Source organism: Pteropus alecto, unplaced genomic scaffold, assembly GCF_000325575.1.
Source record: "Pteropus alecto unplaced genomic scaffold, ASM32557v1 scaffold102, whole genome shotgun sequence".
Classification (NCBI taxonomy): domain Eukaryota; kingdom Metazoa; phylum Chordata; class Mammalia; order Chiroptera; family Pteropodidae; genus Pteropus; species Pteropus alecto.
In genome coordinates this window covers 397,201-415,455 of record NW_006432224.1, presented here as the reverse complement: position 1 = coordinate 415,455, position 18,255 = coordinate 397,201, and the positions used below count along the sequence as shown (strand labels likewise).

General features: G+C 52.6%; 1 protein-coding gene and 1 non-coding gene across 2 annotated transcripts in view; one reads left to right on the top strand and one right to left on the bottom strand.

Moving 5' to 3' along the window:
- GABRA5 (gamma-aminobutyric acid type A receptor alpha5 subunit) overlaps positions 1-18,255 on the top strand; it is a 45,488-nt gene that overhangs the window by 13,708 nt on the left and 13,525 nt on the right. The window contains exon 5 of the mRNA XM_006907078.1: positions 14,957-15,039. Within this exon, the coding sequence (XP_006907140.1) occupies positions 14,957-15,039 (83 nt within the window). The remainder of the gene's footprint in view (positions 1-14,956; positions 15,040-18,255) is intronic.
- On the bottom strand, positions 16,249-16,367 carry LOC112475812. The gene has a single exon (XR_003044888.1). It is a non-coding gene; the product is annotated as a 5S ribosomal RNA (ribosomal RNA).

The window sequence follows — 18,255 nt, the reverse complement described above, 5'->3', positions numbered from 1 at the left end:
CCCGCGCAGTTTGCTCTTCGGGGAAGGCGTGCTTGCACGGTTCTTTACGCCCGTGTAGACGTTCGTCGTAAGTGGGAAGCACGCTGTCGTTTGCGGGGAGGGGACGCGAGCAGCGTTCGGCCGACGCGTGTGAGGCCCACACTCCGCGTGCGGCGGTGACGAGTCCTCGGTCATTTCACTCTCGTCTCTCTGAGCCAGCCATGCTGGTGCGCGTGTGTGTGTGCGTGTGAGTATGTGTGTGTGTGCATGTGCATGCGTACACGTGGGCGCATCTGTGCGTGTGTGTGCATGCATGTGTGTGTATGTGTGCATGCATGTGTGTGTGCATGTCTGTGCATGTGTGCGCTCATGTGTACGTGCACGTGTGTGCGTGTATGTCTGTGTGTGCGCACGCATGTGTGTGCATGCATGTGCGTGTGCGTGTCTGTGTGTGTGCATGTGTGTGCGTGTGCATGGGTGTGTGGGTGTGTGCGTGTGCATGCATGGGTGCGTGCATGTCTCTGTGTGTGCACTCATGTGTGCATGCATGTGTGTGTGCGCGTGTGTGCGTGTCTGCGTGTGTGTGCGTGTGCATGTGCGTGTGCGTGTGTGTGTGATTCCGTCTCAGCCCTCCATCTGCAGATCTGGGGACTCAGCTCCGTTCCCAGCTGCTGGCACAGGCGTCCTTTCCTCGGCTGGCCACAGGGGGGCAGCGCAGGCTCATTGTGTGTGGTGCCCGCCTGGTGACCCCCAGTTAGGCCTGAGCCGAGAGCACTGGGCAAGTGGGCCGTGTGTGGTCACACACACAGCGCCTGTTTAGACATCCTGCCCGTTCGGTGTCCCGCCCAGCGGGACGAGGGCCAGCGGCAGGTGTCCCCATGGGTGCGGGGCGTGGCGGTTCCCTTCTCCTGTTGTCACAACATCTGCAAAGTGGGAAGCTCCACCCGGAAGTCACGGTGTCGCTAGAGCGACGGCTGGAGCTTCACAGCTTGTGCACCTGCTGGTTCATCCTGGACGGCGAGATGCCGGCATTGCTGCCGGGGACGCCGCTGGGGGCAGCTGGTGCCCTCACCCCCCATGGGCGGCCCTGTGGCTCCGCTCAGCGCCTGGCGCCACCCCACCGGACTCGTAAAGCCAGGGATATGCCAGAACCCCCAAATTCCCCCGGAATGCCCCCCTAGGGAGATACTTAGGAATGTGGGATCAGCTTTGTGCACAGAGGTTTCTATTACGATTTTACTGATGACACTGAGCAGTGGAAGAAACATACAAACTCTGTGCATTTTCACATTGAACCATTTTTCAATTTATCAGACTCGGAACATAATTAAAAAGATGAAACACGAAAGCGTAGCACAAACTAGGGATCAGGTGATGCAGCTTTAACCTGGGACAAGCGTCTAGAAACATCTGAGAAAGTACCGTCACCCGCTTTTGAAAAGCAGCTCTGTAGAGATGGTTATACACGGATAGGATCTATTTATGTGACATTCCACTCCGCTCCCGAAGCCATCGAAGGCAGCATGCGAAGGCCCAGCTCAGAAGGACAGCGATGGGACTCTTTACACAGGTGGCTCCAGAGAAATCTCTGGAACAAGGCCGTGGGGACCTCTGCTCGCCAGGCGTGTGGCTGAGGCCCTGGGCGCTCGCTCGGAGGCGGTGCACAGTTTCAGGTCCCTTCTTTATAGGATCTCAGTGAAACGACCAGCTTCTCAGCAAAAGCAGAAAGAGGGACGGCCGCGCCTCGTTGGGACACAGTTCTGTTTTGCGGGGAGGGGACGCGAACAGCGTTCGGCCGACGCGTGTCAGGCCCACACTCCGCGTGCGGCGGTGATGAGTCCTCGGTCGTTTCACTCACACGTCTCAGAGTCCGCTTTGCTGGCATGTGCACGAGTGTGTGTGTGTGTGTGCATGTGCATGCGTGCGTGTGCGTGTCCGTGTGTGTGTATGCATGTGCGCGTGCGCATGTGCGTGTGTGCGTGTGTGTGTGTGCATGTGCATGCGTGCGTGTGTGTGTCCGTGTGTGTATGCATGTGCGCGTGCGCGTGTGCATGTGCGTGTGTGCATGTGCGTGTGTGTGCGTGAGTGTGCGTGATTCCCTCTCAGCCCTCCAGCTGCAGGCCTGGGGACTCCACTCCCTCGGCAGCTGCTGGCACAGGCGTCTTTCCCTTGGCTGGCCACAGGGGGGCAGCGCAGGCTCATTGTGCGTGGCACCCGCGTGGTGACCCCGAGTTGGGCCTGAGCCGAGAGCACTGGGCAAGTGAGCCGTGTGTGGTTGTGTGCGTTACACATGTGCGGTCGGCGGGCGATCTGCTTGAGACACATCACACATACGTAGCGAGGGGGTCTTTCTAGGGCCCGGTGTGCGTAAGCGTGTTCCCGTGCAGAAGCTGCTACGTGTGTTTCTACATCGCATCTTTGTCGGTATCTGTATCAAGTCTTTATCTGCATCTATGTTTACATCATATCTGTGTCACACCTGTATCTGCATCTATATCTACACGTATGTCATGTCTCTATCTGCATATCAACATCATATCTGTCTGTATCTGTATCTATAATTATCTCTAAGTATTTGTCACACCAGGATCTGGTTAAAAAACGACACCAACAGATATAATTGGCTAAACCTAATCATTTTTTCACATACCAGTCATTTGAGTGACAGGACTCAAAACATGATTTAAAACATTTGTGAAACAGGAAAATCACCAGGCACGAAATTGCGGTGATGGTAGCGGCAGATCCGTGAGAATCACGTCAGTGATTCGGCGTGCACCCTTACGTGCGTTCGCGGGTGGGCACACGGGCGCGCTGCACACGCGTGTGGGGGGCAGTCTCATCCTCCGACGGCTGCTTCGTAAGGAGCTTTATCATTCAAACCACACGGAAAACCCTTTTCCCCGCCATCCGACCTCGCTGAACTCGACGACCCCTCGTGTTCCACCGGGTGGCTGTGCTGTCATTACGGAGCCTCTCACGGAAGGGATGTCACAGCCATCCCTTTTCCTCCGTGACAGACAAGGTTGTCATGGGAGCACGTAAATACGTCCTTAGGGTAAATTCCAGGAGTTGGCCCGGAGAGGAGGCTTCGGCAGGGTCGTCCTCCTGGAAAGCTCTGTGGCCATCCCACCCCCACTGCCGCGGGGCTGGGGACGGTGTCTGGTCCTCCCTCCCCGACACCTGATGCACGAGAACGGAAGTGACGCCTCAGCCTGTTCTGCTGCGTGACCCGCGATCAGCAGTGGATCTGTCGGCTGAAAACGTGCTGATGACATTGGGTTTCTTCCTCCCCCCTGGACCGTGAGTCTCCCAAGAGCACATGTCCCTGGCTCGAACGAACGGCCTTAGTTCTGATGTGGGACGTGGAACCGGCTCACAGGTGGCAGGTGGCCCCGTCCCTGCCTCCCCCTCCTTCCCCGCACACCCACGGCCCTCACTGGAAACCCCGCACTCACTGGAAACCCACACTCTCCAAGACGTCTTCCTGAAGGCTCCTGCTCCCTGTCCCCTGCTGTCACCGGGCTCAGCGCCGGGTCCCCTTTGCTCCGCAGCGCCCCCGAGTGAGTGATCCCGGCTTCGGCGCTCACCGCCGTGCATTCGATTGATCTCCTGGGTGAAATGCGCATCTGCGGATCTGCGGAGATGGACTGTGAGCCTTGCTCAGACGGTGTCACCGCCACGCCAGGCTCCTGGGCGGGTGGCCTGGAGGACCTAACTGCCCCTCTGTGGTGGAATGAACACTCGTGGGACGAAGGAGACAGCCTTTTCTGGCTCCAGGCCACCTCCTTCCTCAGGCCCCAGCTGGAGGGACTTCACGAACGTTCTTAAAACTCAGGTTTCTGTGCTGATCTGCCCATTGTTTTCAAAATCGCCACAGCCTTTTTTCTGGGCCAGGTGCTTTAGAAATACAGAAACTCGCCCAACCCTGGCCACACCAAGGCGTGAGCACCACCGTCATCCCCGTCGATGCCCGGGGCCACCGAAGCAGGTGAGGATGAACGTGGAGTCACACGTCCACACAGCCGAACGCCACGCACGCCTGTCTACGCCCGTTCCATTTTTCTAATCGGTGGGGAGTGGCCGCAGCGTCGGGCACAGATATAGGACGGTGTGTCATCACAGACAGTTCGGCTGGAATTCCGGCCCAGCCCGAGAGAAGCAGACACATGTCCTAGGGTCGTATTTCCACTGGTCATGGCTGTCCACGTGGCACAGGGCCCAGCAGTAGCCAGCTGCTTCCTGCTGTGACATGTGAAGAAGGGGTGACGGACACAGGAGTCCTCTGACGTCAACAAAATCTTAAAATAGTTTGGTATTTTGCAAAATGACTATACTGTGGCATCAGCTCATACCTCCGTCGCGTCGTAATTACCACTTCCTTCTCGTGGTGAGACCGTTTCAGATTGAACGTCTGGAAGGTCTTAGATGCTTTCAAGTACATCGTATAGTATTATTAACCATAACCGCTGTGCCGTACTTAGAGCCCCGGACCTCATTCGTCTGAGTAATTTCTCCCCATTTCCTCTACGCCCCACCCCCGTCCCTGGTGCTCTGTTTCCTTTTTAATAATTTTTATTTTTCAATTAGAGTCGACATATAATACATTAGTTTCAGGTGACATAGCGATGAGACGTATGACTTGTGAAGCGATCACGCTGATAAATCTGGCACCCATCGGACACCACACAGGAATCGCGGTGCCAGTGGCCGCTTTCCCTGGGCTGCGCCTCACGTCCTGGGGACAGTTTCATAACTATTGGTTCTCACTTCTCTATCTCTTGTTCACTCACCCTTCCGACGCCCCTCCCACCTGGCAACCATCGAAATGTTCTCTGTGGCTATTAGTTTTTTTCTGTTTTATTTTTCATTGATTTCGTTTCTTAGATTACACCTATAAGTGAGATCATGTGGTACTTGTCTTTGTCTGACTTATTTCACTCAGCGTAATACCTTCTAGGTCCATCCACGTTGGTGCAGATGGCAAGATTTCATTCTTTTTTATGGCTGAGTAATATTCCAGTGTATATATGTACCGCTTCCAGGTGTGTCCCCTGGGTGGGCTGCGCGTGCCCTCCTGTTGTAGTTGAGTCTTGGTTGCTGTTGGCACGTCAGTGGGAGGGACTGACCCTCGAGCCGATGGTCGTGAGGACTGGCCGTGACCGTGAGCTGCTGTGCAGGGCGGATCCTGCGGAGCAGATTTGCTATAGCTGCGCTCTGGTGCCTGCCCAGTCTGCCTTTTGGGGGTGTCGTTTGTGGAGGTGGTTGGGTGGGGCTCTGGTGCGGTCTGAAGCTGGCTGCCAGCTATGTGGTTCTGGAGGCTTTGTAGGGCCAAGGTCAGCTGCTGCCTGTGCCCTGCCTAGGGCCACCTAGTCTGAGCTACAGAGTGATCTGCACATGGTTGCCACTTGTGCTGGGCTTGGAGGCACCTGGGAGAGGCTGAGCCGCGAACCGAGGCCTCTGCCGCTAGTGCCGGGCTGGGGGCTGCTCAGCAAGAGGTGCGGGGCCCGCGGAGGCCAGATGCTGCTTGTTTGGGGTTTGTGGGCCTTTCGGAGATTTTAGGAAAGTCCGCAGCATGAGCCAAGACACACCATTTCCATGGAAAAGCCACTGGAGGCGGCTTGGGGGCCCACACATGGGAGGGGCGGGGCCTCGGAGTCATGTGGGCGGGGCGAGCGCATCGGCCAGGCTGAGGGACACTCAATTTGGTGCGGGACACTCAATATGGTGCCGGCCGCCATGCAGGCTGAGTGGGAGGAGGGCCCAACGGAGGGACAGTGGCCTCTGCCAGCACTTCTGTCCTGGAGAAGCCGCCCCTCCAGCCCTCGCCCTGAAGCAGACATCTCGGTCCCTCCTCGAGTGTCCCTGACGCCTGTTGAGCTGCGTCCCCAGCGCTGGAATCGGAGCGAGAGCGTCCGTCAGCGCTGAGTCCACGTGGGCCCTCGCAGAGGGCGCCCAGCACTCCGGCTGCCGTCTGTATCACTCGGCCACCATCCCTGCTGATTTTCACGGCAGAGGTTGTGGGAACGCCTGTCCCCGACACTGGCACCCTGGGCTAGGAGCCTGGTGTGGGGCCGGGACCCCTCGCTCCTCCGGGGGGACCTCTGCAGACTTCCCTCCTGATGCTCAGCCACCTCACGTGGGTGTGAGAGCAGCTCGTTCTGTGTCTCCGCCCTCCTGCCAGTCTCGAGGTGGCCTCTTCCGCGTGTCCCCAGTTGTAGGATTCTGTTCCATAGATCTCGGGTGGTTCTCAGTGACGGTTCTGTGGTTTAGCTATGGTGCTGAGGTGGTCGTGGGGGGAGGCGGCACCATGGTCACCAGCTCCGCCATCTTCTACTCTTTATGTGTATCAGTTCAGCTTTTTAAGATTCCACATGTAAGTGCTATCACATGGCATTTGTCTTTCTCTGTTTGACTTATGTTATGTAGCATAATGCCTTCCAGTCTCATCCATCCTGTCACAAATGGGAAGCTCTCTTTCTTGTGGCTGAGTAACAGTCTGGCGTATGTATGTACCATGTCTTCCCTATCCATCCACCCACTGGTGGCCACTTAGTGTGTTTTTGTATGTTGTGAATAACGGCGCACTGAACATGGTGAGTGCAGACAGCTCTTTGAGATATTGACTTTGGTTTTGTCGGATAACGACCCAAACGTGGAATTGCCGGGTCGTTAGCTCTATTTGTAATTTTTCGAGGTGCCCTCCACACTGCTTTCCACAGCATACGAGGCTCCCTTTTGTCCACATCCTCACCGACACTTGTCTGCTGATTACTGATGACGGCCGTTCTGACAGGTGTGGGATGACATCCCACTGTGCTTTCGATTTGCATTTCCCTGATGATTAGTGACATTGAGCACCTTGTCAGGTACCTGTTGACCATTTTATCTTCTTTGGAAAAATGTCTTTTCAGTTTCTCTGCCCGTTTTTTAAATTGGATCATTTCTTTTTTGCTCCTGAGTTGCATGAGTTCTTTATAGGTTTTGGAAAATAACCCCTTATCGGATATATGATTTGCAAATATTTTTCTCTCATTCCGCTGCTTACCTTTTAGTTTTAATAATTGTTTCTTTTGATGTGCACAAGCACTTTACTTTGATGTAGTCCCATTTATTAATTTTTCTCTTATTGCAAATCTAAATAAAAATGTTGCCAAGATCAAAGTCAAGGAGCTTTTCCCCTTTGTTTTTTCTAGAGTTTAATGGTCAGGCCTATGTTTGAGTCTTTGATCTATTTTGAGTTAATTTTTGCGAGCAGTACAAGATAGAGAGCCAATTTCATTCTTATCATGCGATTTTACAGTTTTCCCAACATTGTTTATTGGAGAGACTGTCTTTTTCCTAATCAGTATTCTTGGTTCCTCTGTCAAATATTAATTGACTGTATTGAGTCAGTACCATGCTGCTTTGATTACTGTAGCGTCGTGGTGTATTTGCTATCTGGAAATGCGATGCCTCCAGCTTTGTTCTTTTTTTATCGTGATTTCTTTGGCTCTTTCGGGGTCTTTTGTGGTTCCAAACAAAGTATAGGATTGTTTTGGTTTTGGTGCTATTGTAAATGATATCGTTTTCTTTCTTTTTCGGATATTTTGGTTTTAGTGCATAAAAATGCAACTGATTTCCGTATGCTTTGTATCCTGCAGCTTTACTGAATTTGCTGATTAGTTCTAACAGGTGCTGGTGGCGTCTTTAGGATATTCTATATATAAGATCATATCATCTGAAAAGAAAGACGATTTTATTTCTTTCTGCCTGATGTGGATGCCTTTTCTCCCTTGCCTGATTGCTCTGGCTATGACATCCAGTACTTATCTTATTCCTCACCTTACAGCAAAAGCCTTCAACCTCTCACTATTGATTATGATGTTAGCGCTGGTATTTTCATATATCGTCATTATTATGTTGAAATATGTTCCTTTTATATCCAATTTAAGTGTTTTTATCTTAAAAGGATTTTTTTTTTCACGAAAGGGTGTTATTTTTATCATGAAAGAATGAATGCATTTTCTGCATCTATATGACCATGTGATTTTTACCTTTTATTCTACTTATGTAGTGTATCATATTTATTGATTTGTGATGATGAATTATACTGTCATCCTGGACTAAATCCCACTTGATCGCGGTGCACGATTCTTTTAATATGCTGTTGAATTTGGTTTTCTAATATTGTTATAAACTCTCATATCTAAATTTAACAGGGATATTGGTCTGTAGTTTATTTTCTTAGAGTATTCTTATCTGTTGCTGGCCTCATATAATGGGTTCGAGAGTTCTGTCTCTTCAGTTTTTTGCAAGAGTTTCAGAATTAGTGTTACTTCTTTTAATGCGTGGTACATTTTACTGGTGAAACCTAGACTTTTCTCTGTTGGGAGTTTTATTGTTACTACTAAATTTATTAGGGTCACATGGCTAATGACATTATATAAATTTCAGGTGTACGAAATTATAGTGCGACATCTGGATCCTCGATCATGTGCTCGCTGCCCCAAGTCTAGTCCCATCTGTCACCCTATATTTGACCCTCTTTATCCTGTTCATTACCCACCCGCTCCCTTCCCCCCTGTAACCACCATCTGTTGTCTGTGTCTGTGAGTTTGTTTTTTGAATTGGGAGGTTTTCGATTACCAGTTCCATCTCCTTACTCATTCTTCGTCTGTTCAGATTTTCTGTTTCTTCCTGATCCAGTCTTCGTAGCTTGTGTGTTTCATGGAATCTGTGCATTTCTTCTAGGTCATCCAATTTGTTGGCAGATGGTAGTCGTCTCTAATGATCCAGTATCTTTTGTCATAAAGTCTCCTCTTTCATTTCTGATTTTACTTATTTGAGGATTCTCTCTCTCTCTCTCTCTCTCTCTCTCTCTTCTCTCTCTCTCTCTCTCTCTCTCTCTTTACTCTAGCGAAATGTTTGCCATTTTTTAAATCTTTTCCAAAAAACAGCTTAGTTTCATTAATCTCATCTATTGTTTTCCTGGTCTCTCTTTTTAAATGTCCTTTTCTGCTCTTCTGCTAATGGTGGGTTTAGTTCGTTCCTCTTTTTATAATTCCCCGAACTGTAACATTAGGGTGCTTCTTCGAGATTCTTCTTTCTTTACTCTGGGTGTCGATCTATAAACCTTCCTCTTACGGCTGCTCTCGCAGCGTCTCAAACTTTTTTCAAATGTCCTACTTGCATTTTTGCTTGTTTCAATACATTTTCGATTTCCCTTTTGATTATTTCCGTGACCCATTTGTCGTTCAAGAGTGTGTTGTGTCATTTCTACACATTTGTGAATTTTCCAGCTCTCTCTTTTTTTATCGATCGATAGCTTCATGCCGTGGTGGTCAGAAAAGACGCCATGATTTCAATCTTAAGTTTGCTAAGACTTTCGCGTCTTGTATGATCTATTCTGGAGAATGTACGTGTGCACTTGAGAAAAAAGTGCATTCCACTACGCTAGGGTGGGATGTTTTGTGTACATCCGTTAGGGCTATTTGTGCGGTTATAGTCCAAGCTTCTCTTATTCGTTTTCTGTCTGGATGATCTATACGTTGTTGAAAGTGGGGCATAGAAGTCCCCCGTTCTTACTGTATTATCTAGGTCTCCCTTAGATCTGCTAGTATTTCCTTGATATATTTAAGTGATCTGATATTGGATGCATAAATATTTAGGATTGTTATAGCTTTTCGATAAATTGATTCTTTTATTATTATGTGGTAATGACCTTTGTCTCCTGGTTTAAAGTCCCGTTTCGTCTGATATGGGTCTAGCCGCCCTCATCTCTTGGTCTCCATTTGCTTGGAATGTGTTTTTCTGTCTTTTCTTTCTGACCCTTTGTCCTTAAAGTTAGCACACGTCCCGTACGGGCCGCACACAACCGGGTCTTGTTTTTCTGTCCATCACTCACTGCGTCTCTGGAGTGGATGCTCAACCCATTTACATTTACATCGAGTAATTACGATAGGGAAGGAATCATTCCTGTGGTGGCGGCCGGAGCCGGCGGTGTGCAGGTGCCTGTGCGGGGCGCACACGAAGCAGTTGAGGCCAGGACGAGCGGCCAGGGCAGGGGCCGACTGCGGCCTCGCCGGCAGCTGCAGGGACCCTGGATGTCTGCGCGCCGGTGGATCATGACACGGTGCCGGCAGTGGAGACGACGGTGGGGCCGGGCTGGGGCACAGCTGCAGCCGCGGGTCCGAGGCTTGCACCTGTGCCGCACAGAGGCCTGGGCCGGCTGCTGCTGTGGGCTCTGGGCCCTGGCGGGGCACGGGGACAGAGAGGGACTCGGGAAACTGGTGTCAGTGAAATACTCGTGGGCCCGAAGCCGGACGCGTCTGCGGGATTTCCGTGGAGGGCGCGCTGGCCTCCGGTTCCTTCGGCGGCAGTAGCTGCTGGTTTTGTCCACACAGCAGGTCACCGTGGACCCCTGTCGCTCGTGGCGCGTGGCTGCGGGTCCCTGCGTCCCTTCCGTGCTCCCGGCCGTCGCTGTGTGACTCGGGGTGGCTGTGACCGAAGCTCTTACTTTCCTGGGGAGGGGAGCTGTTTCCAGCGGGCGCTCCCTCCCGGCTCCGAGCGGTGCCACCACGGGCGGGGGACGCGCAGGTGTCCCCCTTCCGTCCCTGCGCGTGATGCGCAGGCTTTCCTTCTGCTGCGTGGCTGAAGTTTCTTAAGCGGACCCTGGAGCTGTCTCAGTATCGCTCTTCGTCGGGGACAGAGGCTGGGGTCTCCTACCCTGTGATGATGTCTCTCCCCTACAATCTCTTAATAATGGTGATTTAAAAAAAACAAATTCTAAAAGTACGAGCGATGCGATAGACTATAAACGTGGGACTAGACATCCAAAAATAAAATAATCGACGCTGCTAATCTCATTGTTATTATCGAACTTACTTTTTTCCCAATCGAATCGAATTTTTTTCCCACAATGCCTCTGGCGATATTAGTAAGGTCGATAAACGCTGTTAAGTATAAACGTAGAAGATGCCGTTTCCCGCTGGCGTCAGATGCGGAGGAGGAAAGGGACGTGGCAGAGAATCATGAGACGTTGTTCGGGCTGGGGGAGGGGCCAGGAGAGGCTTCCCCGGGTCACCTGTCACCGCGATTCTTCTGAACCCTTGTCCTCCTGAAGGCGGGACAAGCAATGTGCCCGGGACACCAACCTTGTCGTGACACAGGCCGGTGTGCGTCCCCTCTGCCCGAGGCGTCATCTCTCAGCGTCTCGGGCCCCCTCTGCCACATCCGACGGTCCCCGTGGCCTGCTCCTCGAGTCAGCAGAGCCCCGGTGAGATGACGCAGGCACAGCTCCTGGGCCCACACCGCGTGGGTGGCGCCTCGGCCTCAGGGGTGCTCTGTGCGCACCCCCGTGACAACACGCCGCCTCGCAGCCTCACCCCGGGCCCCCCCACGGCCCTGCCCACCAGGAACGTGTCATACCCTCTCGTTAGGAAGGATGCTGACACCTGTCACGTGTACCCCCGGAGGTGGCAGGTGCTGTCCCACAAGGAGGCTGGACGTGTATTTTGCCACATTTCGTAGACGACCGAACTGAGACTTGTTTGTTTTTTTTTTAATCTCTGTTGTGATTTATTATTTGTAATTTAAAAGTATATTGTTTGATCTGCACACGGTGCGAAATCTTCCACGTTCCTTCCGTCACCGATTTCCGGTTTCATTCCGTCGCCGTCAAAGGAGATGCTTTGGCAGATCTCGGTGTTTTTAAGTTGACTGAGTCTTGTTTTGTGACTGAGCAGAGAATCTGCCCCGGACAGCCTTCCACGCGCCCATAGAGGGGCTCAGTGCGGTTTAAACGTCCGGTTTTCTTGTCACGATTTGGTCTAGTTTTATTAACCGTTATTGAAAGTGAGACATGAATGTCTCCGCCTAGAGCCGGAGCACTGTCTGGTTTGCTCTGAGTTCCGTCGGTTTTTGACCCCGTATGTTTTCGAGGTTCCGCTCTGAGGTTCACGTATCATTTCCATATATTCTTAATAGGCGGAGCCTTTTGTCACTTTTCTGTTTGGATGGAGTGACTTTTCTCACCCTTCAAATGTCAACCCGTTTCTTTTTCCGAAACTAAAACGAGGCCCTCGCAGGCAGTGTATAGTCAGTTCGTGTCTCTTTGTCGATTCTGCCTCGTAAGTGAAGCGTTTTTTTCCATTTGTAGTTGACGAAATAATTGACGAGGAAGGACGTGGCCTTTTTGCTATTTGCTTTCTTTTTTTGTGAGTATTTAAAAAGAACCTGGGAAGTTATGGGCCGCCCTACATCCTTGCGAGTCTCTGTGTGGCCGCGCTGACCGGGCAGCTCGGGACGTGACCGTGTGGGGACAGCGTCTCCGAGGAGGTGGCTCCACTCGCCTTCTGTGTGTCTCGTGTCCCTCAGTCTTTCCGTCTTTGCCTCCTCTGCGTCTGACTTGTTTCTAGTTCCATTTCAATGCCCATCTTATTCCTTCTGCATGTTTTTCAGTCATTTTCTTAATGGTTCCTCTGGGGACTGAAACGAACATCTAAATTTACGACAGTCTAGTTCGAGTTGATACCAATTTAGCATCGACAGTGTATAAAATCTTTGTTTCTGCACATACGTGTTCCTCTTACGCCGTAATCGTCACAAAGGCTCACGGGACGAAAAAACTGTCGTGACCGAGGCAGGCGCGTGCCTTAACCTCGGGGGCTTCGTTTCCATCTGGAAAGTGAGGTTTCGGGTCGGTGGCCGGCGGCTGTCATGCGCTGTCACAGTCCATGTTCCGTGGAGCGCTTTGGTCTCGGTCCTGTGGGAAGGGGCTGGTTGTCCCTCGGGCACCCTGCGAATGGACGGCCCCTCATCTAGAGATATTTTTTGAGTATTCTAAACGCATGGGCCATTTTGGAAACGTTTTTAAAGCGACCGGAAATGTAAACGTCGCTCTCCTCCTGGGGTTTGTGTAGATCACGGTTCCATCCTTAGAGAAGAGACAGTGTTACAGGTGGGTGTTTTCAGTGTTTCAAATCCTAATTCTACGGGGTCTGTTAAAACGGGGACAACGTGCGAAGCTCTGATCGTAGCATTTATGGAGATGGTAATTGTAGAATCGCTGTATTTTTTATGTTTTTACCGCGATCACTTTTTCTTTAAATGAGCCTTTAGATCCAGCTAACTCCGGTCCCCCGCTCTGCACACTCCCTGGCCACCTGCTGACAGTGGACGCCTCGCGGGGCGTCCCCGGCCAGGGCGGTGGTTCCAGAGGGAGCCGCCCTCAGGCCAGATGGCCGGAATAAAGCAGACGCCACGCGCTCTGCTCCGTAAGAGCTGAGACCACCAGGTCGGGAAGGGCGGCTTCCGGTCCCTGTGTGGACACACGCCGGTGGCCACGCAGGGAAGGAAAGGAGGAGCCAGGGCCACCCGAAGCCCCGCTGCCCCCCTCACTGCTCCCACTGACCGAGCCAGGGTCCCCCAAACACCGACCTCCACCCTCTGCCAGCAGAGACCCTGTCCCCGTCGGAGCATCCTCCCCGAGCCCTGCACGTCCGCGTGGCCACGGCTTGTGTGCACGTCCGTGCGCTGTCCCCGGCCTCACTGCCCTGTATGCTTCCTCGCTCCCCCCGGAAACCGCTTCCTGGGGAACCCTAGGCTTGGCCGAGCTCACAGCGGTGTTTCCTCTGGGACAGACTTGTCCACTTAAGCCCTCGGTCCCGTTATCGGCTCCCCAGAGCATCCCTCCAGTTTGCTGACGGCCAGACAAAGTAATACTGCTTTCCCGCGCGTCGAGTGAATGCCCGCCTCGCAGGCTCATTCCCTCAGTTCTAAAAAGGAAATATTCCCGTTCCTTACCCATTTTGTAGTCTGCGATGATAGTTTTTGTATATCGTTTATGCCTGCAAAGGTATACCGAAAACTATGTATCATGTGGAATAATTTAAAAGCCCATAGCTAATCGCTTGGATGCGCACACGCGTGCGCCTAGGTGCTCACCTGTAAGGCGCACGCACCTGCACGCTGAACCGAATGTTCCACCTCTGGAGTCCTGGTCCCGCAGAGACCGGAACGTGGGAAACGCCCCTGCTCTAATGCAGGGCATCCAGAAGGCGGAGTCTTACATGCCACAGACAAAAAGAAGACGTGTCGACGGGTAGAAAAATCTGGACGAAAAGAAATCCAAGCACGTAGACAAGATCCGCACTCCACGGGACAGGAAGGGACAAACGCTGCTGACGTCACCGCGAATTCCCTGTCCAAATACAGAATCGTGTCCATGCCCCGGGCGAGAGGGGCAAGGCCACCGGCTCTAGTCACGGCCACGACTTGATAACGGGCTCTCGTCCTCGTCCCGGGCCCTTCGTGGCGGTGACCCTCTCCCCTGTGAGAGCCACAGCCTCCTCGTGCCGTTGCGATGAGACGCGTTCGTGCAGCTTAAAGCACGGAGGACGGACGTGGCGGCCGTCACCGCCATCGCCGTTTCGGTCGTTGGGGACGGCGGTGAGGGACGGTGGCATTAGCGTTTGCAGGACCAGACTTGGATTAAAAGCGATAACCAGGCTGTGCCAGAAGATTGCCATCGAAACACAGCTCTGCTCCTTCGCAGGTTTATGACAGGGCGACGGCAGCCAGCTTCTGCTCACAGTTGGGACTAACATTCCTTCCGTATTTAGGTCTGTTCGAGCTGAGAAAGTCTTTTAGAAAATACATATATTTCCAGCCCTGTCAGGAGGCAGGATTTTCTATTCCTCTGGCTAAGGGATGGGAAGCGGAGTCAATTCTCCCCGATGGCGTCTCAAATCGCTTTGCAGGTGGCGCTGTGTGCGCAGACAGGCCCAGGGTGCAGAGGGGGTTTTGTCAAAGCCTCGTTTCTAAGTGACACTCAGCGTATGCCACTGGGTGGGACGGTCTGGGCAATTCCGTGGAAGACGGCGACGAAAATAATAAGTGAGAGACTTCGGGTGGCGTTGTGGGATGTCGCGGCTGCCCGCCCAGCGGGTCCCCGGGGTTCGCGCGTCGCTTAACGGTCTTCGTCTCTCCCTTCCAGCCTGACCATCTCCGCGGAGTGCCCCATGCAGCTGGAGGACTTCCCCATGGACGCCCACGCCTGCCCCCTGAAATTCGGCAGCTGTAAGTCACTTCCGCCAGTCCGAGCCCCACTGCGGCGTCGTGTCCACCGTCGCGCAGAGGCGTCTGGGCCCCGCGTGGGCTGCGGTCTGCTCGAGGAGGCTGGGGAGTGACGTGGGGCGCACGCGCCTGCATCCGTGCCGGCCGGTCCCCCGGCCGGGTCCCCGGGAGCCTGCGAGCAGAGGCACCCGCCCCCGAGCCGGAGCTCCTGGGCATGTGTCCCCCCGACGTTCGCCTGGCACTTACTCCCTATTTTCACCTCTCACATTGCAAGTCACCTCCTGCAGGGGACCAGCCCTCCGCACCCGGTTTCCGGGACCCGGTCGATCGCTTTTCTCCCCTCGTAGTCACTGCCGTGTTAATGCGCGTCTTCCAGAACGTTCCGTAAGAACGGCAGCGTTGTCACGCTCGCTCGCCGCGTGCCCATGGTTTCCCTGATCCGTGCCATCAATTGTCTGTCCCTCAGTCGGTACCTCTTGGTCACACTTTCCGGAGCGACACGATGATTAAAGCTGGGAAAGCGGATCCCTCCCTGGGGGTCTTTTCCGGATCGTTTCAACGTGCCTCGTTCATTTGCTTCCCGCGTACGTTAGGGGCGTCGTGTCTACACCTATGTGCACGTCGCTGGGCTTTTCACAGGATCGGGCTGACCCTGTGTCCGGACTCGGCGGGAGCCTGGCAGCCCACTCTCCTCCGGCCCCGGCCCCGGCCCCGGCCCCGGCCCCGGCGCGGGTCAGCCTGTTCCTCCGCGGGACTTGCCGCCGCTGTCGCCTTAAGGTCACTGGCTCCTCTGTGACGTCCAACCTGCCGTTGACCTCGCACGGTCATTTATCGCGTGTCTTATCTTTGCCAGTTTTAGAAATTCTACTTGGTTCTTTCGGTTTCAATGTCTCAGCTAAGATTTACTCTTAGTTTTATTTTTTTACAACTTTTTGATTACAAATCAATATATTTTTTCCTTTACGCCCTTTCTCAAGGCCACAATAGCTGCTCTGAAACCCTCGCAGGCGGAAACCAGGGCCTGACTCCTTTTGGGGTCATTTTGTATCGATCCTGTTTTCCGTTGGGCATGGGACATTTTTTCCTGTTTCTTTTACATTTAATAACTTTGAATTCTTTCCTGGCTATTTCTGTTTTACGTTGCTGAGACCGTGGCTTCCGTTAAATTAGGGCGTTATTTATTTATTTTATTTTACTTATTATTATTATTTACGCCTACAGCACCCGGTCTTCCTAGGTGGTCTCCCATCCAAGTACTAACCAGGCCCGACCCTGCTTAGCTTCCGAGATCCGAGGGGATCGGGCGTGTTCAGGGCGGCGTGGCCGGAGACCATGGGCCGTGGCTCCACTGGGGCGCGAACCCAGGACCTTCTGCGTGGGAAGCAGGCGTGCTGACCGCTACCCTGTGGAACCACGTAGTGGTTTTTATTTATTTATTTGCTTGTTTGTTTGTTTGTTTGTTTGTTTAGCCAGTTAACTTGACTGAGGAGAAACCTGGAGCTCTGTCCCTCCGCGGTGGGCAGGCGCCGGAACGGCAGGCGGCTCCCTAACCCGCGTCGGGCTGGTGGGGCCGATCGCCCCACGTGCGCGATTCAGGGCGAGTTAGACACGGGGCACAGTTGACGCACGTCCGGCCCCGTCGGACTCGAGGCCCCTTCTCTGCGGCATTTCCGCCCCAGGGGGTGACACCTCCTTTCCCGGCTGAGTGACCTTGAGCTCCGGGTGCTTTGTTTAGGTTCTTCGAGCCCGTGAGGTGGCGGGGCCTGTCTGAGCGTTGGCCACCTCACAGCTCTGAGTCAGCTTTGGAAGGGACGGTCCCTTTCTTCCGGCCCCCCCAAGTCTCTGCCTGCATTGGCTCATGCCCCAGTGCATTCTGGGAGCTATTTTTCAGGCGGTGTCCAGAGTTCACGGTGGTCACCCGGTGACGGCCACCCACCCACGGCCCACAAGGGTCTCCTCTGGACTCTGAGGGCTTCCTTTTGTGTCACATCTATCGTTCCAAAGAGACGTTTGGAATTATGAGAAATACATTCGGGGAAGATGGTACAATGAAAAAGCGACTCTGGCCAGTGGGACTTAAGCCACTCGCTGCCGTGGACCGGCTGTGCTGGTCGGCACTTCGGGCCAAAACCTTCAGAAGCCCCCCGAGGTGTCTCATTTGGGGATCGTGGGTTCAGGTCCCTGAGGGAAAATGAATCGTTCTTGTCCCCAAGAAGAAAATGAGCCGTAGAACTGAAAACTGCGCCTCGCTTCGTGCATGGAGATTGTGCTGTTGATTTGACCGAAGACGAAACACTGACGGCGAGCTCGCCACTGTTCTCACGGTCGGTTGAACAAGTTCAGGTCAAGGTCATTCAGATTCGATGGCAGCGGCCGCAGGGCAGGCAGCGGAAAAGAAAATGTGTGACCCTCAGTCCTCCACCGAGCTGTCTCCCGTGCAACAGCCCGGCAACTGTAGTTCAAACGGTTACCGCATTCAAAGCTAAAATGCACATCTGATGGGGTCTCGTCACCCAGACAGTCAATCGAACCAGAACAGGTCAATCAGTGCGTGTGTGTGCGTGCGTGTGTGTGCGCATGTGCGTGTGTGCGTGTGGGTGTGTGTGTGTGTGTGTGTGTGTGTGTGTCTTGATATTTAAAAGCTTTACATTTGTTTAGATTCCTCAACTGATGTCATATTATTATTATTATCATCATCAGTTCTTACATGGCTCTTCTGTTATTCATTCATTCATTTACTCATCGTTTCACCCTCATAGTTCCTCCCACTCTCCTGCTCAGCCTATAGGCAGCCACCAATACGTGTTTATTTTTCATCTTTTTGTTTACATGTCTTCGTGCAAAACTAGTGAAGTTGAGCATACATACATTTTCTATCTATCTATCATCTATCTATCTATCTATCTATTATCTATCTATCTATCTATCAATCATCATCATCATCATCTATTGTACGTGGCTAATACATAATAACATTGGTGATCAATACGATTCTTTTTTTCTGAATTCACTTTTGTACCTTCCTCACTAGGAATCAGCAAATCATCCATGTTGCTCTCATACGCTCACATTGTACCTTTTATCTCTCCCAGTGATAAACACACAGACTGATTCTTAATCTCCTGCAGTGAAAATTATGATACATGTCCCCTCTGGTCCTGTGTGAGAATTTCGGGGATCCTAGCCCAGGACCTGAATTGCTGCTATGTTACTACGCAC